Genomic DNA, 27,457 nt, shown 5'->3' on the forward strand with positions numbered 1-27,457 from the left:
GGTGGCCTTGAGTGCGGCCCCTGACGTGCAGCCCCCGACAACATACAAAGAGTGACAACAACACCCATCATCAGCATCATCATCGTGCTGCCGTCAAACCGAACAATGGTGTCAAATGTGTGGAGGGCCCTCACATGCTGACGATGTCTCATCGGCGAAAGTGCCCCCTGAAAATTAGTGAAGAACGCTGTGCTTCGTGTGACACCTCTCTCGTACGCGTGGTGCTGGGGGTTTTCTCCCTGGGTTATCGGGTTGTTTGATGTTGTGACTTTCTGATCCGCTCCTACTGGACATCCTTGAAAAAGAGCTTCATAGCTCATCGGATTTCTCTCGGATGATAGAAGATTCTGACTCTGTTCCTGTTTCCTCCCGCTCGAGGCCAAAGGCTCGTGAGCGAAATTTGGCCAAACGTTCAAACAAAGTGGCAGGAACCCTCCTGAAAAAGAAAAAAACCCTTGAGACTCGGTGAAGTTGTTCTCCCATCTGTGAAGAATCGATTGGAACGTTGTACTCGGGGGCACGAGCATGGAGCGCACGCGCGCGTGCGAGAGGAAACGCCTTTGCCTGAGAGCTTAAGGAGCCCAACATGTTCTGTTCCCTGCTATCGTTACAATCACCGACGGCTGTGTTCGTAAGATCACTATGGTGAGGGTCGGGGGGGGGGGGGCTGGGGGGGGGGAGGATGGAGGGGGGGGCTAGTTAAAAATAAACAAAAAATCTGGAGGCTGTGGAGGTAATTGCTAATTGATTTTGTCAGAAAATGAGGCGGCCTTTTTTCGCAGCCACAACAATTTCCCATGAGTACGTTGGTCTGAAAATGCCTTTCTTTGGATTGGGCAATGGCTTATTTATACTATTGCTAACTATTAACATGTTTTTATTTAATCAGGTAAGGCCCACTGACGTTCATAGCGCTTTTTCAGAAGCGAACTGGCCACAAATGACAGCTTAACACAGTGGCTTATCACCATGTGTGAATGTATATCAGCCAAATACTCTTAATGCATGTTGAGTCTAAATATGGAGGGGAAAACCAGAGCACCCGGAGAAAAATCCACACGACCACGATGGAGAGATACACCGCAAACTCCAATTATACAACAGGTGTAAGGGTCGGGATCGAACCCACGACCTGCTATATACCAGGTGAATTCGTTAACATGTCGCCACCGTGATTCGATGTCCCGGCGTGGCAATTAAACGGACGACACGCGTTCCTTAGCCACCCGTCACTGCTGCAGCTGTTCACCAAGCCGTACGGATGGGCAACACCGCAGGTTAATCGCTCGGTGGGGCAAATTGTGGTCGGGCAAATTGTTGTGTGTACTGCCACCCATGGGGGAGCTCTGAAGCTTCGTCTGGCAGTGGTCAGAACAATTAATTAAAGGGTTACACTTTGCACACATTTCTTTTTTTTTGTTACTGGAGAGTTCACAGTTTGTAAAATTAATTCTGAGAAGGGAAGGCTGCTCATTTATTGGACCGCCTTGCTCAGATTTTTTTTTATTGTAAGTTGTTACATTTAAACCATTGGGGGTGATTTTATGTAGCGCGGACTGATGGCACGGAAATACTTTCACGAATTAGAATTATGTAAGTGAATGGAGAATCGCGTCATTTCGAAATTGAGTTTTGTATAATTGCACGATAGAACATTGCAGTCGATGGCTTTCCAGTCAAAATCAGTTCACTAATTGCTAACTCGTGAGCATGTTTTCCGTGTTTTGATACAAATATATTTCTTTAAAAGTGGGGAGCTTTGACGCAGTGTTCGATTCCTGCTCACGGCCAACACCTGTGACGATGATCTGAACCGGTCCTGGACCCTCCCTAGGTCGACTCAGCCTCGAATAAGTACATGGTCCGATCTGTAAAGTTTCCCGCTGTGGATACAAAGACGTCCGGGCGTGGAGCTGGCCACCCACTCCCTCGTGTGCCGTGTCGGCCTTCATTGGTGCTCGCTAACATAACTTGCCGCAACAATCTGTAAGAGCGATATGGGGGAATCTTGTTATTTTAATATATAAACGCTGAATATCCCCCCCCCCCCCCACCCATTTGTCTATCAAATGTATGTGCATAGGCTTCAAATGGCGCACAAATTATTCCGAGAGAAAGTGCTACGTGTAGCGACAGCCGCTAATTTTGTCACGATACTTTTAAGTGTTATGTTTATTTCTCGCTGACCTCACGCGTGCTTTCACCGCATTAATATTACATCAGAGAGATGTAGCTGCACTCAAAAGGTCCGTCCTCATGCATTGTTAATGTTTTATATCCTCCAGTAACTGTTACTTTGGCTGGAGTGACTGAGTAATTTTTTTAAAGCCATAAAGCAGCGGCAGCAGCAAACTCATAATGTGTAGCTTTTTTAGCATTCGCAGCGTTCCGTGTGCCTTTGTGTTTTCTACGATGTTAGTCATTTCACAGCGGCGCTGGTGGCGGTAAGTGTGGGGAGCGGTGGCGCAGCGGTTAGCACGCTGCGCGACCGAAACCCGGCCACCCGGGTTTGATTACCGCTCACGACCAACACCTGTGACCATTATCTAAACCGGTCCCGGGCCTCCCCTAGGTCGACTCAGCCTCAAATGAGTACTTGGTGCGGTGTGTACACATCGCCACTGGGGAGACAAAGGCGGCCGGGCGTGGTGCTGGCCATCTACCTCCCGTGTGAGCCGTCATAGGTGCTCGCTGACAGCACTTGCCCCAACAGTCTGTGAAGGCTACACGGGGAGATAGTTGCCTCTGTTCGTCATTTTTTATGTGGCTTTACGCTGACAGTTTTTTTTATAATATCACCACAGTTGTAAAATTAGGATGACTACAATTACTCTGTTTTCCAGTCATCAGCAAACCCTTTTTTTAGTTTTTATCATGATTAATAATTTAAGTGTTAAGGGACGCTGTGGGGGTAGTGACTGTGCAGACATTTTTTTTGCATTTCACACCAAACCTGACAAGCTCCACGCATTTTATCACGCGATATCAGTGCAGCTTCGATTCGCAAACCTCTGGCTTCGATTGTTTTGGGAGTCGTCAGGATACTTCTGATGGCGACGCCCAGGAAATGTTACGTCCGCCTGTCCGAGGCCACGTTACATAATGTTCATCGAAAGCCACAATATCGTTCAACTCAATGGCTGCCAAAAGCTCAGTGTAAGCTCACCAGTGCCTCTAGCAGGATCTGAACAGATTTGGAGCCTCATTGGCGAGCGTAAAGTTGCAACATACGAGGGTTTATCCAAAAGTACCGTGACTGCTTTGATTTAGGCAAAGCAAAAGGGCGACGTTGCTCGTTAAACGCGTCTCCTTCAAAAGTAGTCTCCTCCTGATCGAACACGATATTGATTCCAGCTTTCCTGCCATTTGTCGAGGCATCTCTGATAGTTTTCTTTCGAGATGGCCTCTCCGATGAGCACGGTTGGCTACATATGTTGCGAATAAAGTCAAACACACACAACGAGGCTTTTAGGTCCCGAGTTGCATTTTTGATGATGGTTGCCACATTAACACATTCCTGCGAAGGGAGCTGGTAGGAACGTTGGGTTGCTCGGTCAATTGCCAGGGTCAACGGCGGCGTGGTGTATTCTGCAATTATGCCCGACTGTGAGGGCGGGCACAAGCCGGCGTGAGTAGGTCAAACGTTGAGTTTTATAAGGGCACCACGGGGTGACCAGCCCCTCCCCACCCAGCCCCACCCTCCCCTCCCCACCCAGCCCCTCCCCACCCAGCCCTTCCCTCCCCACCCAGCCCCTCCCTGCACGACGGACGCAATAATCCCCTGTGGGCTGGTGTAACCAGGAGGCTCCTACCAGTATGAAATCTTTTTAGTTTACTTCTATTGAGCGTTTCAGACTACACCACTGTTATACACGACTGCACCATTTCACTATACAACTGACACTATACCACACCACTAAAGTACTGACACCACTTCACTGCACAAATACACTACACCACTACATTTTCATTCGTATCCTTACCTCATTCAATCAATGAATCACTCATTTGAGTTTACTCAATCCTCTTAATTCCTTCATTTCTCATTTATCTCTCATTCACTCACGCACTCTCTCGTTTATGCTTTCTTTCTTAATGATCTCACTTGTGCTTCATTCATTTACTCATTCCTCAATGATTCACTCAAGTTAACTTTTCCGTTCTCCCCCTCGTCTGTTCGTTGACTCATTTGCAGAGCCGGCCCAGCCACTAAGCGACCCTTGCAATTGCAAAGGGCCCCGTGGCCAGCAGAGGGCCCCCTAGAGTCACTGCTAGCGAGTGGGTGAAAAAAATCATACATCAAAGGGGCCTCCAACCAAATTTTGCTTAGGGCCCCCAAAGGTCTAGGGCCGGTTCTGCTCATTTGCACCACACACTGTGTTCTGGCGAACAGCAGCAAACATCTAAATTTGCAATGCACATCAGCATCTTCAGGCACAGTTATCGAATGAATGTCTACATATGAACAGCATTGCGTCAACGATCTTTTAAGAACAAAATATAATTTTAGAAGTAAATTTCTTTAACATCAACCCGCATTCTAATCACTCATTCTTTTAATCAATTCTCAATCTTGCATCATTAACACATTCCGTCCAGCACCTCCCCAGCAACCTCCCCGATGCTGTTGCTATGAACGGCGTTGCTAGGGACACCGTTGTTATAAATGTCCACGTGATAAGCCACTTTGTTGAGCTATCATTTGTGATAGCCAGGTCGCTTCTGCAAAAAAGAGCTATATAGCACAGTGGACCTTACCTGGTGAAATAAAAATGAATTGTTCGTAGTTCTATCTAGCACCTTCCATCGAGCTGGAAGCTTGGGAGTAGCCACAACCAGACCAGCTGAGATGTTTGCCCGTTGTTCTGCACCGTGTGGCATCTTGCACGATCTGTGTATTTTGCGTCTGCGAACGGAAAGCAATATCTCGATATTCATAACAATTTAACACGTAGGCTTTCGCGACCAATATTATTCATAATAAAGGTTTTTTGAGGTTAGATCGCGTTGTATATAAATGTGTCGTAACCCTCCTCCACCACCCGACACGGCCAAACAGTAAAACATGTGTCACGTTTAGAAAAGGCAAATAGTTCACTACTTTAGCCCACCGGTGTGTTGAAGAGTGAATCAACATCATTTACAATATAAACTTTTGTCAATTTGAAAAAATGCATCCACGCTAAAAAAAAAATCACCTCGATGTGTGCGTCAGAATCAAAAGCACTCGTGTGTGTAACTCTAACGGGGAAATGTTATTGCTTAAACATGGTATTATACATGCGTCGTACATACGACTATATAATTCAAAATATTCTTAAAGGGATTGTGCTGAGGTCTGCTGATAAAGAAGCCACGTATCATAAACACTAATTTGCTTTTTTTGCCAAGCTCCCGAGTACAGGAGCCGCTGTTTATTACCCACGGATCTGCGACGCCACGCAGTCATCGTGGCCACAAAGGGCCCTTACCTCATTCCGAGTAAAAGTCCGGCGTCTTCGCGTGCATTTGCTGCTTTGTCATGGACCATTGCGACCCGTGTTGGCTCATTCCTCAATGTGGGCCTCACCCATGAGCCTGTGTCCCCAAAGAAGCCTGGCCCTACGTGAACCCGGTGCGCACGTATCGTTCTTATATGCTTATTTGCGCAAGAAAGCATCACCAACTTTTCGCAGTAGCGAGGCAATGTTGCTTGCTGCTGTGTGCGTAATCCAATTTGAAGTGACCCCGCAGTATGATTTTTCAGCATTGGGAATGCTTTGGGTCAATACCGTGGGTTCGATTCGGACCCTGACGCCTGCTGTACATTTGGAGTTTGCATGCGTCTCTCTCCCCGTGGTCGCGTAGATTTTTTTCTCCGGGTCCTCCGGTTTTCCCCTGCGCAATTCGAATCAACATCAACGCGTTTTGAGTATTTGGCTGCTGTCGCATTTCCACGTGATAAGTCACTTGGTTGAGCGTTCATTTGTGACCAGGTAGCTTCTGAAAAAGAAGCAACACAGCTCAGCGAACGGCTTCTGCCCGCCGTGGAGGCTGCTGCTGCTGTAGTAGAAGCAGCCCCCCCCCCCCCGTGCCCCCCCCCCCTCCCGTGCTTTGTAACGTTCTGACCCCCGTTGCCCCATACTGGACATGCTTGAGGAACAAAAAAAAATCTTTGTAGCTCATCGGGTCGCCTCCGCCACAAAATATTCTGATCCTGTCTTTTCTTGGTTCTTTCGGTAAAGTCACGTAGAATGGAAATAATAAAATAATAAAAATACAACATAATAAAATAATTATTTTATAATAAAAATAAAACATAATAAAATAATTATTTTATTATGTTTTATTGTTTATTACTTCCTTATTTCCATTCTACGTGACTTTACCGAAAGAACCGAGAAGATGAATCCCTGCGGTCACGAAAGCTTTAACTCGAAAAATATTCTGATCCTGCTTTGTCGTCGCGGGTGCACGCAGGCAGCGCCGGCACCTCGGTGTTGTTCAACGAGAATGGCGACGCCCCCGGACGCTACGACATCTTCCAGTACCAGCTCACCAACACCAGCAGCCCCGGCTACAAGGTCATCGGCCAGTGGATTGATCTTCTCAAGTTGGACGTAAGTCCTCGTCCGCCTCATCGTCGACGACGAGATGCCCCCCTCCACCGCTCCCCCCCACCACCACACCCTTGCCCCCCCCCACCCCCTTGCCCCCCCCCCCACCCCCTTGCCCCCCCCCCACCACCGTGCCCCCCCCCCTCTCTCCGCGCCCTCACCGTACTCCCAGCAATCAGCGAACAAATAATCACGAAATTGCCGTAGAGGGCCTAGGGAGCCGCAAAACCATTTGCTGGATTGCTCCGGATCCGTGTCGAGCGCCCGTGGAGGCAGCAGACACGCCGAGCATGTGGCTGTGTGGTTTGGTTGTTTTGTGCACCCCGCCCGAACTTTTAGCTCGTCAGTGTACGAGGAATAATGATTGTAATGATATTGATGATGATGATGATAATGGACCCGTCGATGATTAAGACACAACGTGACAATATGATGTGCTGGAATCGGCACGAACGCTGTGTTCAGTGGCGGTGCTAGGTTAATAAAATATATTTATTTAGTAAATGAATAAGTAAACATGCAAACATTTAGGCACCCAAGAGGCCCAGGTGGCCCCCTTATGCATGAAACATCGGTGTGCGGAAAATACCAGCTCGAGTTCAGATCTGAATACACGTTACAAGCTGCGTCATGTCACTCGTCTTTCTCTTTCCTGTGTTTCTGTTGCCTTGCCTCGCTTCATCTCTGTCTCTTTGCAACAGCTCTCTCGTTCCACTACATCCCTCGCTCTCTCGTCATCAGTATCATCTCTCATTCCACTCATCTCGCTCCAACTCTGTCTCTTGTCAACTGCTCTCTCGTTCCACTACATCCCTCGCTCTCTCGTCATCAGTATCATCTCTCATTCCACTCATCTCGCTCCAACTCTGTCTATTGTCATCAGCTCTCTCGTTCCACTACATCTCTCGCTCTCTCGTCATCAGTATCATCTCTCATTCCACTCATCTCGCTCCAACTCTGTCTCTTGTCAACTGCTCTCTCGTTCCACTACATCCCTCGCTCTCTCGTCATCAGTATCATCTCTCATTCCACTCATCTCGCTCCAACTCTGTCTATTGTCATCAGCTCTCTCGTTCCACTACAACTCTCTCTCTCGTCATCAGTATCATCTCTCATTTCACTCATCTCGCTCCAACTCTGTCTATTGTCAACTGCTCTCTCGTTCCACTACATCTCTCGCTCTCTCGTCATCAGTATCATCTCTCATTCCACTCATCTCGCTCCAACTCTGTCTATTGTCATCAGCTCTCTCGTTCCACTACAACTCTCTCTCTCGTCACCAGTATCATCTCTCATTCCACTCATCTCGCTCCAACTCTGTCTCTTGTCTACAACTCTTTAGACATTTCTCGAACAATTTCTAGCGCCCACGCTCCCCCCCGCACCCCGCCGCCGAGGAGCGTTCTGCTCGTTATAACAATTGATTTGCGGCCGTGTTAAAACAAACGCATTTCACGTGATAAAAACGTGTCAACATCGACGGTGCAACAACGCTGAGCGTAATCTTTGATTCTTCTTCTGCAAGCCAGTTGATTTCCATTGAGCCTAGCAGCCCTGCTCAGACAGATAGTTGTTTTTGTCATTATCTGTTCCTGTCTGAAGATAGCCGGAGGCATTGGCCTTTCGAGCTGATAAGCTCTACATCAAAAACATTGTTTTAAGCCCAAGTGTTTGCCCTACTGGAAAATCACTTTCAGCCTGTGCACAGACGTACGCGTGTGTGTGTGTGTGTGCGTGTTGTTTGTGGCACAGTTGCTAATAGACTGCTTACTGGTTTGCGAGTCCAGCCACCAGATAATTATAGCGCAGCGGTTAGAGAGTTGCACTTTGACCTCGGCTATCCCAGTTCGATTCCCACTCACGGCCACGAACACCGGTGCCGATTATCTGAACCGGTCCTGGGTCAACTCTGAGGTCGACTCAGCCTCAAATGAGTACCTGGTTGCTCATACCGATGAGAAGTGTTGAAATTAACTGATTACAATTCGCTACCCCATCCATCAGTGTCGGCTCTAGATTCAGAAGACATGACCGGGAATCAAGCCGAGAATGTTGATTGATACACAACCCTCTATCAAAGACAAATACAAGTGTTCACCATATAGCCTTTGGCAGACTGTTGGGGCAAGTGCTATTAGCGAGCACCTATGAAGGCCGGCATAGCACACGATGTGGTATGTGGCCAGCACCACGCCCGGCCACCTTTGTCTCCCCAGTGGCGATGTTTATACTTTGCACAAGGGTACTAATATAAGGCTGAGTCGACCTAGGGGAGGCTCAGGACAGGTTTTAGATTAATGTAACTGTGTTGGTCATGAGTGGGATTGAACTCAGGTTGCAGCGCAATGCGCTATCCATTGCACTACCACTCCCCAAAGACAAAGATCCCCCATATAGCCTTGACACATTTTTGGGGTAAGTGCTGTTAGCGAGCACCTGTGAACCCCGACAAATTGCACAAATGGGGCGGTGTGGCCAGCTGCCTTTGTCTCCCCAGCGCCGAAGTTTACACACCGCAACTGGGTGCTCATTTTAGGCTGGGTCGATCTAGGGGAAGGCTTAGGGCTGATTCTGACACGGCGTCGGAAGTGGGACTAACCACTGCACCACCACTCAGCTGCGATCCTGCCTGCCGAACACCACAGACAAAGATGACCCTTATAGCCCTTGACAGACTCTTGGGGCAAGTGCTGTGCTCGAGCACTCACGCGTAGACACAAACACACACACACACACGTGGCAAGTGCGCATGCAGTGCTATACATTTTAATTGTGGCGACGTAAATACCGCGCCTTTAATGAGCTAATTAGCCATGCTCGTAATGAACGTGATTTATGCGCTGTGCATTTGTGTCAAGCGCTGTAGCCCAAACTGTACACACATTTACCACTTAATAATGCACCGCCTGGCGAATTCATTGGCTGTAGGGAAATAATGGGCTTGCCCATACTCCAAACGTTGTTCCACATTAATTCGACCTGTTTAAATATGTATGCTCAGGGAGAGGTTACCGCAGAGGCTGCTGTTAATTAGAGCGGGCGATACTTAATAATCATAATAATTACTTGATATTTAACTGCGGGGCGTGCACTTGTTTTCCCAAATCCTTTTAGACATCATAATAATCATGGCAATTAAGCAAAATTAACAGACACGTGGCCGCTCTCAACGCGGAGGCGGATTTGTTTTAATAATGCCATCAAATACCTTGCTCGCGACAGGTAATTGGGGCGGTGGTAATTGTGTTTGTTTGGGTAACGCCGCCTTGCCCTAAGGGGCGGGTGTCAAACGAGAATGTGAGCTGCACGGGCCACGTGCGTTTCTTCGTTCGGTTGGACGTGATGCGCTAACACATTGCCTCACCGCCACAACCCCCGATGTCGCCCTCATGACAACCTGAACGTAATGTATAATGATTATGTAACTGCAATGTATCACGTGTTGCAGTATGATGTAGAGCACCGACGCCAATTTCACATTCAGGTGATCAAGCCCAGACAGCCGCGTCACTAGCAGCAGAATGTGTCACCGTCGCTGCGATCTCTCCTTCGTATTTGTCCAACTTTCACACTTAAACTAAACTATAAAAAAAAAATATGAAATGAAACTAAACTATTTTAATTGTACCATGTACGTGAAACTTCTTTCGCACCGTACCGAGCTAACCGTGCTGATCGGAGATGCGGTAAGGCCCCACTGAGCTACGGAGCTCTTTATCAGAAGCGACCGGGCCACAAATCGTAGCTCTACGAGGTGACGGCTCATCATCACGTGGAACGTTATAGCAGCCAAATACTTTAAACGCGTGTTGTCTGGTAATGTGGATGGAAAAACCGGTGGAGCCCGGAGAAAATGCCACGCGACCACGGGGAGAGAGACGCGCAAACTCCAGATATACAGCAGCAGGCGTCAGGGTCGAGATCGAACCTTACGACCTCCTGCGTACCAGGCGAGGGGGTTAACATCTCCTCGCCACGGTGGCCAGGAGATGTCAACTCAGGTGGGGGTAAGGGGGGGGTAACCGTGACAGTGCTACTACAGCGGTGATGGAGTTCTCTCGCAACGGCGATATATTTTCTTAAAAAAAATTACTTTTGAAAGCCATCGGCTGCTGGGAGCCATCGGTTCCGTCGCTCAAGCGGTGGGCCCGCCACTCGCGTTGTTCCTTTCCCATCTTTCTCCACAATTGCCGTCTCGAGTTGCGGACGCGTCTATTAATCCTCGGTAGATTCATCCCGCGTGTCCTCCATACCTCTTTGTGCTGAACAAAAGTAAAGAAAAATGTGTCTGTAGAATGTTTCCCGGCGGGTAAGGAGGTATCAACAGGATTCACGTTTGTTATTGTTGTTGGCACGCGCAGGTCTGTGTGTCTGTGTGTGTGTCTGTGTGTGTGTCTGTGTGTGTGTCTGTGTGTGTGGTAGTGTAGTGGTTAGCAAGCTGCGCTATGAACCCGGCGACCCGGGTTCGATTCCCGCTCACGGCCAACACCAGTGACCTGAACTGGTCCCGGGCCTCCCCTAGGTCGACTCAGCCTCAAATGAGTACCTGGTGCGGTGTGTAAACATCGCCACTGGGGAGACAAAGGCGGCCGGGCGTGGTGTTGGCCACCCACCCCCTTCGTGTGCCGTTCCGGCCTTCATAGGTGCTAGCTAACAGCACTTGCCCCTACAGTCTGTTCAGGCTATATGGGGGATCTTTATCTTTGTGTGTGAGTGTGGCAGTGTAGCGGTTAGCGCGCTGAGCTATGAACCCGGCGACTCGGGTTCGATTGCCGCTCACGGCCAACACCAGTGGCGATTATCTGAACCGGTCCCGGGCCTCCCCTAGGTCGACTCAGCCTCAAATGAGTACCTGGTGCGGTGTGTAAACATCGCCACTGGGGAGACAAAGGCGGTCGGGCGTGGTGTTGGCCATCCACTGCCTTGTGTGCCATAGCGGCCTTCATAGGTGCTCGCTAACAGCACTTGCCCCAACAGTCTCTTAAGGCTATCGGAGGGATCTTTGTCTTTGTCTTGCAAGACATGGCACCTGGGTCTCTCCCGTGACCCCCTTATCAGCTAGCCTTCGACACTTTACATGGCCTCATAGTGCACCTAGCCTGGCACCAGCATTGTGGTGACGTCCCCACCACTTAGTGGCCAATGGTGGCTGTTGTTGCCGTGCAAGACATGGTGACCCGGATTCGATTCCCGTTCGTGACCAATAACAGTGGCATTTCTCTCAACCGACCCTGTGACTCCCTCTGGTGTCGTGTGCAAACTTCATCAGCACGAGGGAGACCAAGGCGGCCGGGCGTGGTGTTGGCCAACACCACTTCTCAATAGGTGTTCCCCGTGAAGGGATTTATGGGTGCTGGCCAACAGCACTTTTTTCCAACTGTCTGTTAAAGCCGCACCTCCGATAGTGGGGTTGGCTACGCACGGTGCAAAAGAAGTTCAACATGAATTTAGATTTAAAGCTTTCGTGACTGCAGGGATTCATATTCGTGGTTCTTTCGGTAAAGTCGCGTAGAAGGAAAATAATAAAGTAATAAAAATAAAACAATAGAATGATAACGACGTTTCGATAGCAACACAAGCAATCGTCACCAGGTGTGAAAACCACAGCAAGAAAATTTGAAAAAAGTTAAGTAATAAAACACTTTTTTCAAATGTTCTTGCTGTGGGTTTCACACCTGGTGATGAATGCTTGTGTTGCAATCAAAACGTCGTGATAATTTAATTGTTTTATTTTAATCATTATATTATTTCTCTTCTCCGTGACTTTACCGAAATAACCAAGAATATGAGTTCAACATACATACGCACATACGTGCAAAAGCTACGCGGTGAATCCTTGTCTGTGTGCGCAAGGCTTGCGGGCATTATTTGTCGTGCAATTTGCATCCAAAAAGTGCCAACACGATCAGAAATCTTTGCTCCGGCACCAGCTGCCCCGACGAGGATGTAAATTTCAAACGGGTGGGGCAATTCATCAGCTTGCCTCCCTTTCGAATGTTCAGGGATATCACATTGGCTCACGGCCTTCATCAGCAGAAATACGGCTCGCTGTTTGCGGATAATGCGATTTGCATGCGGGAACGCGCGTTCACGCGCGGTGTGCAATCGAATCGTCAGGATGAAGTGACGCTCGCTCCATCAGATGGAATGCCGTCACGAGCCGTAACCATTTCAGGGATACAACTGTAAAACACACCGGCGTGTTGTTGTTGTTGTTGTTGCTGCTGCTGTTGTTGTTGTTGTCAGTTTCTTCCATCGTCTGCTTTTCCCAGTTGCTTTTGTCCAGTTGGGTGGCAAAACAATTCCATCCTATTAAATTTCGATTTAAAGCTTTCGTGACTGCAGGGATTCATCTTCTTGGTTCTTTCGGTAAAGTCACGTAGAAGGGAAGTAATTCATTTTATTATGTTTTATTTTTATTATTTTATTACTTCCCTTCTACGTGACTTTACCGAAAGAACCAAGAAGATGAATTCCATCCTAACCCAGGCTCTCAATGTGAGTGGCTAAGTGTCAGCACAGCATAGGCACATGTCACGTGTGCTGGGGTCAATTGTGGGCACTCCCACCTCTTTTCCCGAGATGTCTCGCCGGAATGGAAGAGTAGGCCTAGACACCCTCTCGAGCTCCCCCTCTCGTGGGAGCCCTTCCGCCAGCAGTAACGTGATGTTAAAATCAAATTTCCAAAACACAGCATCGTATGTAAAATCAAAAACCGAATCTTTCCTACAAGAAGCACCTATAAAGTGAGCTGGAAGCCTCATCTGGCTTTGTACAGCATCTACATCTACCCGCATCTTTATTCAAATGTGCATATGCATACATTGAAACAATACATAGTATGTGTATTGTAACATACGCAGAATGGATCCATGGTACGTGCAGTTGGGCATTAAAACGATTAGGATGTGATGCAAGTGAGGTTTGACCAAAGCAGTCCCAGGGAAATGGCATCTTGTGTTCGGGTGGCAGCAATTAACTTGAACGGACATCTGGTACCGGTATTGTTGTGTTCAACCACTTACTCGCTCGCCAACACATTCACTAATTCAATGTGCCCAGTTAGTTTCGAACTCACCCAACTCACTCACCCAACCACTGACTCGCTCAGCCACCCACCCACCCACTTGACTTGCCACATGTCTGGGGTTGGCTTGGAACAGGCCATGAATGAGCACTCTTTCGCAGGACACTGCCGCAGTTTTGATAATCGTAGACCGATGCCAGGAGTCGGCAACCAAAACAACAACAAGATTCATTTCTCTTTGGTTCTTTCGGTAAAGTTACGTAAAAAATTAAAAAGTAATAATAATCAAATAAGAGTAATTCCTGCAGTGATCTAAGCTTCGAATCAAAAGCAATATTTTTCGAATTCTGTACAACAACAAGAAAAACAAATCAATATTTCAAGAGCCGCTATGCACTGTGTGATGAAAACTAGACGGTGGTCCTTAATAAATAAAGTCACAGAAAAGTCTTTAATAAGAGGCCGCCTCTTATTAAAGATGTGGCTTCGGAGCCAAAGGTTTACGACCCCTGAACATGGCTGACGGAGAAAAATGAACGGAACTAAACTATTTTTTTTATTTTACCAGGTAAAGGCTCGCTGAGCTATGTAGCTATTTTTCAGAAGCGACCTGGCTATCAAAAATGACAGCTCAACGAAGTGGCTTATCACGTGGAAATGTATAGCGGCCAAACACTCTGAACGTGTCGTGTTGATTCTAAATGTGGAGGGAAAAACCGAAGGACCCGGAGAAAAATCCACGCGACCGCAGGGAGAGACACAAGCAAACTCCAAATATACAGCAGCAGGCGTCAGCGTCGGGATCGAACCCACGAGCTCCTGTATACCAGGCGAAAGATTTAACATCTCCTAGCCACCGTGATGATGATGATGAGACACACAAACTCCAAATATACAGTAGCAGGCGTCAGCGTCGGGATCGAACCCACGAGCTCCTGTATACCAGGCGAGGTAGTTGACATCTCGCCGCCACGGTTTTAGATGTCAGGAGTGAGATGTGTCTGAGTTTCAGGTCTGCGGTGGAAAAGAGATCAACCACGGATTTAAGTCACCTCGGATGAGAGCGATTGGCTACGTAGGGTGCGAACAAAGTTCAACATACGTGTAATAAAAGACTTCGTCACACACTGCTGGCCTCCGTTGCTCTTTTATTTAGCTTCCTTCTCGCACCCCGCTGGTCCTGACAGCGGACCAGCGTCTCCTCGCGCGTGCCCCGCACTCGCTTCCTCGTCAGCTTCTCCGGCTCCCCCACTCCGCACACCGCTGGCCGACGGTGTGCCAAAGCTCCTCCAGCCACGTGGCTGATGGCGCGGATCCTCTCCAGCCACCCAACGTGGCTCCTCAGCTTCTTCAATCCAGCAACTGACCCGGAGCCCTTCCAGGCTCCCACCTATATCCCCTTCACCACGTGATCCTGACTCCTCCCCTTCCGGATCGTCAGATCCGGCCTTCCCATAGCGCCCTGCTGGCTCCACCCCCGTTCACCTCGCTTCCGATTGGACCAGAGGTGAACGGCGGGCCCTCCCATACGTCCCCCATACTGGGCTCCGCCCCCCAATACCCCGGGCCGTATGATTGGGCCAGAGCCCAGCAGCGAACCCCGCTTACACTCGCATTACATACGTAAGGCACTGGGCGAGATGTTGGGGGTATTTAAAAGCACCCGATAAACACAAATCCACATTCCCCAAATCCGTATTCCCTTGTCACCCACACTAGCCAGACGTCTTGCGGAACCCACGCAGAATCTACCGCAACCGTGTGAAATGTACGCGGATGAATTAGTATGCCCCGACAGATTCCGTTCTCTGTTTGTTTTAAGTATTTTTTGGGGGGAGTAAATTGATTAATGCTGTGTTTGCCAAAGCGTAAACAATTGCGGTGGCTGCCTTCTGTTCATATATATGTTAATCAGTCATAATCATAAAGCCTACTCCACTTGTGGGGAGTGCACGTGGAAATGCCGTGCAACTTTTTCTCTGTTTGTTTTGTAATAATTGCTTTGTTTCAACATTGATTATCCCGGTATACACGATTAACACCGTACTAAAATCGTACAGACGGCGCCTTACGGGCAACGCCGCGAGTGGCTACGCATGTGGCCTGCGAACCAGCGCAGCGAGCGTTTGCGTGGGTCGCGGCACACATTCGGGGAAACTTCACTCCCTACCCACGGACTGTGTGTGGTTGCCGTGCCCTGTTGGCCAGGGTACGTACGGCAGTTGAGCAAGCGGGTTCGTCCCCATCTGTATCGGGATTGAGTGTTATACTGCCTCCCCAGTCCCTGCACACGCGCGGGCTTTTGTGACGCCGCGGGTGACGAGATGTTAACTCCCTCGCCTGGTGTACAGGAGGTCGTGGGTTCGATCCCGACCCTGACGCCTGCTGCTGTATATTTTAAGTTTGCGTATCTCTCTCTCATCATCATCACGGTGGCTAGGAGATGTTAACTACCTCGCCTGGTGTACAGGAGGTCTTGGGTTCGATCCCGACCCTGACGCCTGCTGCTGTATATTTTAAGTTTGCGTGTCTCTCTCTCATCATCATCACGATGGCTAGGAGATGTTAACTACCTCGCCTGGTGTACAGGAGGTCGTGGGTTCGATCCCGACCCTGACGCCTGCTGCTGTATATTTGAAGTTTGCGTGTCTTTCTCTCTCTCTCCCCTCGAATGGCGTGTGGATTTAGGGCACACTTTTGGCAAGGCGCGGAACGAGCGCGGTCATAGCGCGGCACGTGCCCATCGTAACGGGGAACGTGTGCGGTTGTAATGGGGAATGCGTACCGTGATAACGCACGATACGCCGGTGGTTATAACGCTGTGTCTGAGCAGTCGACGAGAGGTTTGGGGACCCTGGGCACGCACGCTGGATGCCACGTAGCAACACAGTGTTGTCCCAGGGTTTTTGCTCACATTAAATTATAATCACGACGGTTATCGTGACCCCGTGTTACGCACAGATGGGCTGACAGACAGCGAATGCGTAAAAAGCTTTCAACCTTAGTTGCTAAGCTCTAAATATATAAAGTGGTTGATCTACCGCAGGTAAGCATGCATGTTGAAATTCGTTCGCATCGTTCGTAGCCACCCGCGCTAATCGGATGTGCGGGGTAAGGACAACAAAGACTAAATATAATTCATCATCATTATCAGCAGCAGCAGCAGCGATGATTAAATCCATACTCTTTGGTTCTTTCGGTAAAGTCACGTAGGTGAAAAAAATAAGAATACAAAAATAGAAATAACTAATCTTCTTGGTTCTTTCGGTAAAGTCACGTAGAATGGAAATAATAAAATTAAAAAAATTTAACATAATAAAATAAAATAATTGTTTGTGAGAATTATTTAATTATGTTTTATTTTTTATTATTTTATTATTTCCATTCTACGTGACTTTACCGAAAGAACCAAGAAAATGAATCCCTGCAGTCACGAAAGCTTTAAATCGAGAAATAACTAAATTAAATCACGACATTTCGGAAGCAACACAAGCTTTCGTCATCAGGTGGGACAACCACAGCAAGATCAAATCCACTGCTGGATGAGGGCATCCCCACGATGCTACAATCCACGCAGAACCTACGCACGTGCCGCTCTGATTGCTCCATCTCTGCAGCGGACGTGCCCGCTCTGGGCAGCTGTCCCACTCTCTTGGTTGCCACTCGGCAGTCATGAATGTAAACGCGCCCTTGTTATTAACCGTCGTCATTATTATTTTTGTATTTGCTGTAATTTTGGAATGTTGTGAATTAAATCGTTGATTTAGAACAGGGGTCCTCAAACTTTTTAAACAGGGGGCCACTTCACTGTCCCTCAGACCGTTGGAGGGCCGGACTATAGTTAAAAAAAGACTATGAACAAATTCCTATGCACACTGCATATATCTTATTTTGAAGTGAAGAAACAAAACGGGAAAAATACAATATTTAAAATGAAGAACAAGTAAAGTTAAATCAACAAACTTGCCAGTATTTCAATGGGAACTATGGGCCTGCTTTTGGCTAATGAGATGGTCAATGTCCGGTTACATATTTGTCACTGCTAGTCGTAACAAGTGATGCAAGTGTGCATCCGTTAGTCTAGATCTGGTTGGAGATTTCAAATGTTTCATTCTGGAAAAAGTCTGTTCACAGACATAAGTGCTGCCAAAGATAGTTGCCATATTGAGTGCATGGTTCCTGAGATGAGGATATGTCTCAGAGGGGAGAGATGCATAGAAATTATGAAGGCTGCTTGACTTGAATGCGTCTTTCAGAGAGTCACAATTCTGCAGTTCAGCCAGTTTCATTTGGTAAATTGTATCCACATTTTCAATGTCAATAGAAAATGGGTTGCGGAAAAGCTGTATGTCCTGTTCATGGAGATGAAGCTCTTTAAATCTAAATTGGAACTCCTTTTGCAATTTTTCCAGTGAATCCACACATGTTTTGTTTGGGAATGCAACCAATGGTTTTTCCGCTAATAGATTTTGAGTTGTGGGGAGATGGCAGAAGTTTTCCTCCTTCACTTGTTTGATGAGGAGGCCTAATTTTACTTCAAATGCTTTGACATGTGATTGCATATCACAGATGAGCTTCCCCTTTCCTTGAAGTTGCACATTGAAACTGTTGAGTAGCTCTGTTACATCTGTCAGAAAGGCAAGGTGCCATTTCCATTCTGCATCATTGAGCTCTGGTACTTCTTTGTTTTTTGAAGTAAGTCATAGAAACGTTTCAAAACTCTCCCTCGACTCAGCCAACGGACTTCTGCGTGGTACAGAACATCTTCATAGTCAACATTTAGCTCAGACAGAAATTCCTGAAATTGTCTGTGGTTTAGTGCATGAGCTCTAATGAAGTTAACACAAGATACCACAATTTTCATAACAGAGTCCCACTTCAGTGATTTACTACACAGCGCTTGTTGGTGGATGAGGCAGTGTATGGCTATTGGATGAGAATGGTTATGTTTGTCCATCTCTTGGTTAATGCGAGCTGTTACTCCTTTCTTAGACCCCACCATGCTAGGAGCACCATCAGTTGTCACGCTGGCTAGTTTAGCCCAGTTCAGCTCCAAACAATTCACAGTTTGGCAAACCTTTTCATAGATATCCTCTCCTGTAGTTGTTCCTTTGATGCTTTGCAGTGCAGCAAGCTCTTCTGTGACTTCGAAATAGTCATTCGTCCCACGAATAAAAATTAGAAGTTGTGCAGAATCACGAACATCATTGCTTTCGTCGAGTGCCAAGGAAAAAGTTTTTTTTGTGGAGTTTTGCAAATGCTGATGCAAATTGTCTCCCATTTCTTCAATCCTCCGTGTAATTGTAGGTCCTGAAAGACTCACTGTACTAAATAAATCGGCCTTCTCTGGACACATCTCTTTGGCAACAGAAAGAAGGCATTCTTTAACAAATTCTCCCTCCACGAATGGTCTGCCAGTGCACGCTATTAGCTTGGCAACTTGAAAACTTGCTCGCAGTGATGAAATATGTAGCTGCTTCTGCTTCACAAAAGTATTTTGCTGAGTTGTTAATGTATTTTTCAGTTTCGGTTTAAAGCTTTCGTGACTGCAGGGATTCATCTTCTTGGTTCTTTCGGTAAAGTCACCGAAAGAACCAAGAAGATGTATTTTTCAGTTTTAATATTTTATCTTTTCTCACTTCTCCGACCAAACAATCATATTTATATTTATGTTGAGTTTCATAGTGTCGACGTAAATTGTATTCTTTGAACACAGACACGATATTCTGGCATATCAGACACACAGCTCTTTCCTTGTACTGCATGAAAAAGTAATCATAAGTCCACTGTTATTTGAATATCCTACACTCCGAGTCAATTTTTCTCTTTCTTGACATCATTGTTTTACTAGGGAGTCAAAATTGCTATTAGTAAAATACCAATATATATACAGCGCTACAAAAACAATATACCAGCAATAACTTTGCCCACACAGAGACATACAGACTGCACTGCCCATCAATGCAGTCTGATTGGGGGAACTCCGCTTTTACCCCAGGCTAACACTGGTGCGGGTGCCATTAAAAAGTTAATTACACCTGCAGTTTTGTTCACAGATCGCAGTGCGGTGGGCACAATGAGTGCCCACCGCCGCAGCTCAATCAGTGCCCACCGCCGCAGCTCAATGAGTGCTCACCAGCGCAGCCCAATTAGTGACCATGGGCCGGATAAATGTCCTCGGCGGGCCGCATGTGGCCCGCGGGCCGTAGTTTGAGGACCCCTGATTTAGAAGATGCGCCACCTCGGCAATTCTGCTTTGAGTCGCAGCCTCAGAAGATGTGTACCATTTTTTTGATATTTTTTTTAATGAATTTTAGCTCTATTGCACGGGCGACGTGCGATTATTTAGATTTAAAAACTCAGAAAACGCATTTCTGTAGACACTGCTTGGCGTTTGGTTTGTTGTCCTTCCCCCACACTGCCATATTAGCGCGGCTGTCTACGTACGGTGCGAAAGAAGTTCAGCGAACCTACGCACAATCACAGTTACATAGGTCGCGATAACCAACAGCGAGTATGGTGCTGTGCACACCACGGGGACAACAGCAACAACAACAACAACAAAACACGCAAAAGCGTGACTACTTTTTGTTTGTTTACGAACAAAAATCAAATAAAGTAAGGGGCGAAAAATAGAATTAAAGGCACGCCATGGAAGCGAAGCACCCCGGCTCCCACCTCGCTGCTGCTGCTGCTGCACACGAAGGGACTCAGAGAGAAACAGCGGTGGATGGTGGTGATCCAGCACTCGCCCAGTGGCTCCAGTCAACTCCAATCACTCCTCGCTCGCTCGCTCGCTTCCTGATCGTTCTTCTCACGCGACTGCCGTGGATGCAGTTCCCGTTACCCTCACGCGTTCTTTCCACCTCCCGGTGTTGAGGAATCCGTTCGACAAGCGCACACTGGCTGATCCACTCACCCGTCTAGTCACCTACTCAAGCACTCACTCACCATGCTACAAGTCGCAACCACGCACTCACTCACACGCCCACTCATTCAGCCATACCCTCACACACCCACTCACTTCATCTATCATCTACTCACCTCAACCACCCACTCACTACCAAACAGTCTACCACCCGCTCCTTCACTCACCCACTCACTCACCCACTCACCTATCTAAGTGAGTGAATAGATGGTGAGTGGGTGAGTGAGTGACTCACCCACTCACCATCTATTCACTCACTTACCCACTCACTAACCTACTCACCCATCTATTCACTCACTCACCCATCTATTCACTTACCCGCTTACCAATCTATTCACTCATTCACTCACCCACTCACTCACCCACTCACTCACTCACTCACCCATCTATTCACTCACTCACCCACTCACTCACCCATCTATTCACTCACCCACTCACTCACTCACTCACCCACTCACTCACCCACTCACCATCTATTCACTCACCAACTCACCCACTCACCCATCTATTTACTCACCCACCCATCTATTCACTCACTCACCCGCTTACCAATCTATTCACTCACTCACTCACTCACCCACTCACCCACTCACTCACCCATTTATTCACTCACTCACCCACTCACTCACCCACTCACTCACCCATTCACTCACTCACTCACTCATCCACTCACTCACCCATTCACCAATCTATTCACTCACTCACCCACTCACTCACCGCACAACAGATCACAGCCGCTTCTCTTTCCTGCTTCTTCCCTCCCGACGTCTCCTTTTGCCCAATTCAACAAACGCCTTCACGCGTATTGCATCTTCAACAGTGCCAACTGTTGCTGGCCCGCTCGGCGTTGAGCACCTCCGGGCCTGTGCTCGGCAATTTGTCATCATAGTGAAGAAAAAAATTGAAGGTCAACACCCTTTTGTTCGTCCGCTGATGCCAACACTCGCTCGTGACACCTCCGATCTGTTGGCGATCAAAGAAATATTTATTTGGCAAGACTCCACAAGCAATTCCTGGCGCATCGATTGCAATCCTGAGGGGGGGGAGTGGGTGATGGGGAGGGGTAGTGGGGGTGGTGGGGGGGGGGATGGTTGGGGGGGTGGGGAGTGGTGGGGGGGGGGGGTCGAGGGGGTGGTGGGGGGGGTAGTGGGGGGGGGTACACAGCAACGGACACCTTCACCGCCCATGGCCAATTGGACGTCACATCTTGCCACTCGGCATAACGCTCAATCGCCATGGCGCTGCCGCCGTGTTTAGCCGCGTGCCCTCTCCGATGCCCCCCCCCCTCGCCCCGCCCGCCCCCCCGAGTTTAATAACGCCCGCGTGGAACACAAGATCGAAATCGCTAGGGGGAGGGGGTGGGCGAGATTTATAAAAAAAAAAATCGGTTGCCAACTTTGCTGCTGCTGCTCATCGGCGAGGACATCGAGCTGCGTGCTGCGGTCCCCACGGCAGACGACGGTGGTAGGACACGGGACGGGCGCTGCGGTGGCTAAGGAGATGTTGACCACCTCGCCTGGTATACAGGAGGTCGTGGGTTCGATCACGACCCTGACCCCTGCTGTATATTTTTTGTATTGACTATCACGAGTGAGGGTCGTGATTCGCCATCAGGAATCGATAGATTTTTTATTTTGCTGCTCGTCTCCCTTGAAAGGGAGAATCTCCTCTGCACCGTTAACTACTCGCCCCACCCCCTCCCCACTGAATCGACGACGGCCCTGACCCTGTGCCCTGACCCCGCGCCCTGACCCCGTGCCCTGACCCCGTGCCCTGACCCCGTGCCCTGACCCTGCGCCCTAACCCCGTGCCCTGACCCCGTGCCCTGACCCTGCGCCCTGACCCCGTGCCCTGACCCTGCGCCCTGACCCCGTGCCCTGACCCCATGCGCTGACCCCATGCCCTGACCCCGTGCCCTGTCCCTGACCCCGTGCCCTGACCCCGTGCCCTGACCCTGCACCCTGACCCCGTGCCCTGACGCGGTGCCCTGACTCTGTGCCCTGACCCCGTGCCCTGACCCCGTGCCCTGACCCTGCGCCCCGCTCGGTGGCCGCCCCGCAGGTCCACGCCATGCAGTGGGCGGGCGGCTCGCAGGAGATCCCCGTGTCGGTCTGCTCGCTGCCCTGCTTCCCCGGCGAGCGCAAGAAGGGCGTCAAGGGCGTGCCCTGCTGCTGGCACTGCGAGCAGTGCGAGGGCTACCAGTTTCAGCTGGACGAGTTCAACTGCCAGCTGTGCCCATACGACCGGCGCCCCAACGAGAACCGCACGGGCTGCCGCGACATCCCCATCGTCAAGCTCGAGTGGCACTCCCCGTGGGCCATCATCCCCGTGTTCTTCGCCATCCTCGGCATCGTCGCCACGACCTTCATCTTCGGCACGTTCGTGCGCTTCAACGACACGCCCATCGTGCGCGCGTCGGGGCGCGAGCTCAGCTACGTGCTGCTCACGGGAATCTTCCTCTGCTACGCCATCACCTTCCTGATGATCGCCACGCCCGGCGTGGTGCTCTGTTCATTCCGCCGCCTCTTCCTCGGCCTGGGCATGTGCATCAGCTACGCGGCGCTGCTCACCAAGACCAACCGCATCTACCGCATCTTCGAGCAGGGCAAGAAGGCGGTGACGCCGCCCAAGTTCATCAGCCCCACGTCGCAGCTCGTCCTCACGTGCAGCCTCATCTCGGTGCAGCTGCTCGGTGTGTTCGTGTGGTTCGGCGTCGACCCGCCGCACATCATCGTGGACTACCACGAGCAGCGCGCCCCCGACCCCGAGGACGCGCGCGGAGTCCTTAAGTGCGACATCTCCGACCTCTCCATGATCTGCTCGCTGGGCTACAGCATCCTGCTCATGGTGACCTGCACCGTGTACGCCATCAAGACGCGCGGCGTGCCGGAGAACTTCAACGAGGCGAAGCCCATCGGCTTCACCATGTACACCACCTGCATCGTGTGGCTCGCCTTCATTCCCATCTTCTTCGGCACGGCGCAGTCCGCCGAGAAGGTGCCCACCCCCCGCCCCTTCTCCCCCCCCCCCGCGTGCGTGTGCGCATGTATGTGTGAGTTTGTGCTGGCTCATCTTCTTGGTTCTTTCGGTAAAGTCACGTAGAAGGCGACAGAGTCAGACTCTGTCGCCTCGACGGACCTGGTTTTCACCTGAGGACGGCTGCTTGCGTTGTGGCCGAAACGTCGTGAGAATTATTTTATTGTGTTTTATTTGTATTATTTTATTACTTCCCTTCTACGTGACTTTACCGAAAGAACCAAGAAGATGAATCCCTGCAGTCACGAAAGCTTTCAATCGAAATGTGTGCTGGCTAACAGCACTTACCCCAAAAGTCTGTTATACTGAGGATCTTTGTCTTTGCGTGTGCGTGTGTAGAATGGGGTGCGGTAGCATAGTGGTTAGCGCGCTGCGCTACAAACCCGTGACCCGAGTTCGATTCCCGCTCACGGAACAACACCAGTGACGAATATCTGAACCGGTCCTGGGCGTCCACTAGGTCGACTCAGCGGTGTGTAGACATCGCCATTGGGGACAAAAGGTGGCTGGGCGTGGTGTTGGCCACCCAGCCCTCGTGTGCCGTACCGGCCTTCATAGGTGCTCGCTAACAGCACTTGCCCCAACAGTCTGTTAAGGCTATAAGGGGATCTTTGCATTGTGCGTGTTTGCATGTAGGTGTTCATCTGCCAGTCATCTCAGTCAACCCATAACACCTGGGGCTGTCCCTTGACCTGCCAACAGCAAGCCTTCTCCACTTCACGCGGCCTCAATGTGCACCTAGCTTGGCACAAGCAGCCATGGTAACATCACCGCCACTTAGTGAATGGCGGCTATTATTGCACGTGTGTGTGGCCCTCTCCTAGATCGACTCAGACTAAAACGAATACCTAGTGTGGCGTATAAACATCTGCACTGGGGAGACAAAGGTGGTCAGGCGTGGTGCGAGCCACACCACCTCCTCGTGTACCATGCTGGCCTTAATAGGTCCTCGCTAACAGCACTTGGCCAACATATACAGGGTGGTCCAAAAGTCAGAACAAATTGGGTTATTTCATTTATTTTAACACTGGCATTAAAACATATCCATTGTTTAACCATTAACTTAACATTTTATCTGTCATCATTATCAATATTTGTTCTTTTTCTCCGTCACTTAAATTTGTCATATACAAAACTCAAAGATAACACCTGTAATCTTAAAAAAAAAGTCTTTAATTAATTTTAAAAGAATCCATGCAGCATGCATGATTGTTAATTGGAGCCAAATTGAACATTTGTTAAAATGAATGAAAAAATCCTATTTTTTTCTAACTTATGAGCCACATAGCATGAGATCTTTGACTTTGTGTGTGCAAGTTAATGGGTATCTGTGTGAATGTTTCTCCATATGAGCCTCGAAGTATCTACGTGAATCTGTCGGTCTCTATGCGTTATGAGTCCATACATTGCTAAGTGAGTCTCTGGATCTCTAAGCGAGCCAACGATGTCGCCACTGCGTTTCGCTGGTCATTACAACCAGCTTCATCAGGCGATGTGCAAGAATTGTGTACGCGACAAACCTCACTCATCGGCTGTGTCGGGTGGTGGTGGGTTAACGACACGTTTATATAGCTATGCGATCTAACCCCAAACAAATCTCTATTAGGGGCCGTCCATAAATGACGTCACGCACCTGGGGGGGGGAGGGGGTCAGACATTTGTGACGATGTGACGAGGGGGAAGGGGTTGATAAATGAGACGTCACATCAAAATGCGCAACTTTAAATAAATATAGACAACACGTTCTACTTAATTAAATAGACGTTTTAATAAATGTTTTCTCCTACAACATCAGAGTGCAGCGCCACATTAAATACGCACTACAATGACAATAGTTTAAAGCGATTTGAAGCATGTTTTTTGTTTGGGGGGGGGGGGCATATCTTTGCGACGTCATATTTGAGGGGGGGGTCTGACTTTTTGTGACGATGGGGGGGGGGGTCAAAAATCGTCCAAAATCGCGTGACGTCATTTATGGACGGCCCCTTATGAATAATAATGGTCGCGCGAAAGCCGACGTGGTGGACTGATTGAAGCCACTGCCATCACATTCCAGTTACTCGAAAAATCCACCTGCACGCACTGGGTTGCCTCCAAAACCCGGGTCTGTGAGCCGCCTACACTATTAGGATCAACGTGTTCTAATTCCCACTCCTTATGAAGTCACGTGGTCCCTGCAGCCACAAGAGGCCGCTACAGTCGCAGCTTTTTTAAAGGATGCAAACAACACGTATGCGTAGTCTGTGATCAAAACCGTGACTCTGAAATCGTGACAATTCATGGAATCGCCGGGTGGTTGGTGGGGTACTTTCACACCTCTACAGTTCGTTTAAGGCCGCGCAAGCGAGAGCTTGTTTTTTATATTTTGAATTTTTTTCGGTAAAGTCACGTAGGTAAAAACAAATTAATAAAAGTAAAATAAAAAATAAAATCACAAAATCTTATTTTATTATTTTTTATTTTACTTTTATTAATTTTATTTATTTTTACCTACGTGACTTTACCGAAAAAACCTAAGAATATGAATCCTTGCAGTCACGAAAGCTTCAAATCTAGAACGGCGGTTTTTTTTTTTTGTCGCTCTTAATTGGAAGCGACCTGGCCACAAACGACAGCTCAAAAAAGTGACGTATCATCACGTGGATATATTTTTTTTGCAGCCATATACTCCGAACGCGTGATGTTGATTCTAAATGTGGAGGGGAAAAACCGGAGGACCCGAAGAAAAATCCAGGACAACTCCAAATGTACAGCAGGTGTCAGGGTCTGGATCGAACCCACGACCATCCTGTATACCAGTCGAGGTGGTTAACATCTCACCACCGTGGTGCCCTACACACACCAGGACAACACACGGGAAGATAACAAAATAAGTAATATTTAAAAATACTTTTTTTTTACTCGCTTAATGAAATGTACCGTACGAGTAATGGCAGAACTCCACGACTCCAGGAAGTGGCCCCGAGGCTTGCCATAACGTAACGGACCGTGATGATTTGTAGCCAACGTTAGTTGAGCGTGGACAATTAGACTCAAGCCGAAACATAACATGTAGAAAATTATGTTTAAAAATACTTATTTCATATTTTATGATAGAATATAGTATTGTCATCAGTATGACATAAGTATTCCAAGTTTGCATTCGATACCACATTGGGAAGTGGGTTAAAATTGAGTTACAAGATTTGATGATACGACAACAACGACAACAACAGATAGAGTGAGTTAAAAAAAAAGCGTGTAAAAAATAAAACAAAAACACCCCATCGCCTCTCCCTGCTGTAGCCTCTAGCAGGCTGTTTGGAAAGTGCTGTTAGCAAGCGAGCCTCCTATAAACACTGACGCCGTGTGGTCAGCGCCACGACCGGCCACCTTTGTCTCCCCGGTGTGCTTTGATGTGTTTTCACGTGACCAAGGCAGGGCACCCGCAAGACCGCTTCAAATTTTCCCCCTACCGCTGTTTAGCGCTCGCTGGGGAGCGGAAGTCGGGCTGCCGGGTTCGTAGCGCGGTGCGGTCGTTTCACTTACCCCACCGCTGCCCACGTACGCGCAGGCAAAGACAACAAGCGACCCACCGCACAGACGACACAGCCGAGTAAGCCAGCGTCTATGAAAGCCGGCCCCCTTTGTCTCTGGACATCTGTGACAAAGAGTTTCGTAGTTCATCGGATTCCTCCACTCTAAATAATTATTCCGGTTCTAATATGCACCGCACCTTCGTACTCACTGCAATGTTGAGTCAGGACCAGTTCAGATTTTCGCCACCGATTGTTATTTTTCGTGACCAGGGACTCAAAATGCGAACCGACCACTGCCTCACCGCTCCTTCCGAACTGATTTTATTTTGTGCGCAACGCACGCGCACCCACG

General features: G+C 48.7%; 1 protein-coding gene across 3 annotated transcripts in view; it reads left to right on the forward strand.

Annotated features, from left to right (window-relative positions):
• The window catches only part of LOC144946179 (metabotropic glutamate receptor 8-like), a 263,813-nt gene that overhangs the window by 204,529 nt on the left and 31,827 nt on the right, over positions 1–27,457 (forward strand). For all 3 annotated transcript variants that reach the window (XM_078874996.1, XM_078874994.1, XM_078874995.1), the window contains exons 8-9: positions 6,460–6,599; positions 22,613–23,548. In XM_078874996.1, coding sequence (XP_078731122.1) covers positions 6,460–6,599; positions 22,613–23,548 — 1,076 coding nt within the window. The remainder of the gene's footprint in view (positions 1–6,459; positions 6,600–22,612; positions 23,549–27,457) is intronic.

This window comes from Lampetra fluviatilis, chromosome 40, assembly GCF_964198595.1.
Source record: "Lampetra fluviatilis chromosome 40, kcLamFluv1.1, whole genome shotgun sequence".
Classification (NCBI taxonomy): domain Eukaryota; kingdom Metazoa; phylum Chordata; class Hyperoartia; order Petromyzontiformes; family Petromyzontidae; genus Lampetra; species Lampetra fluviatilis.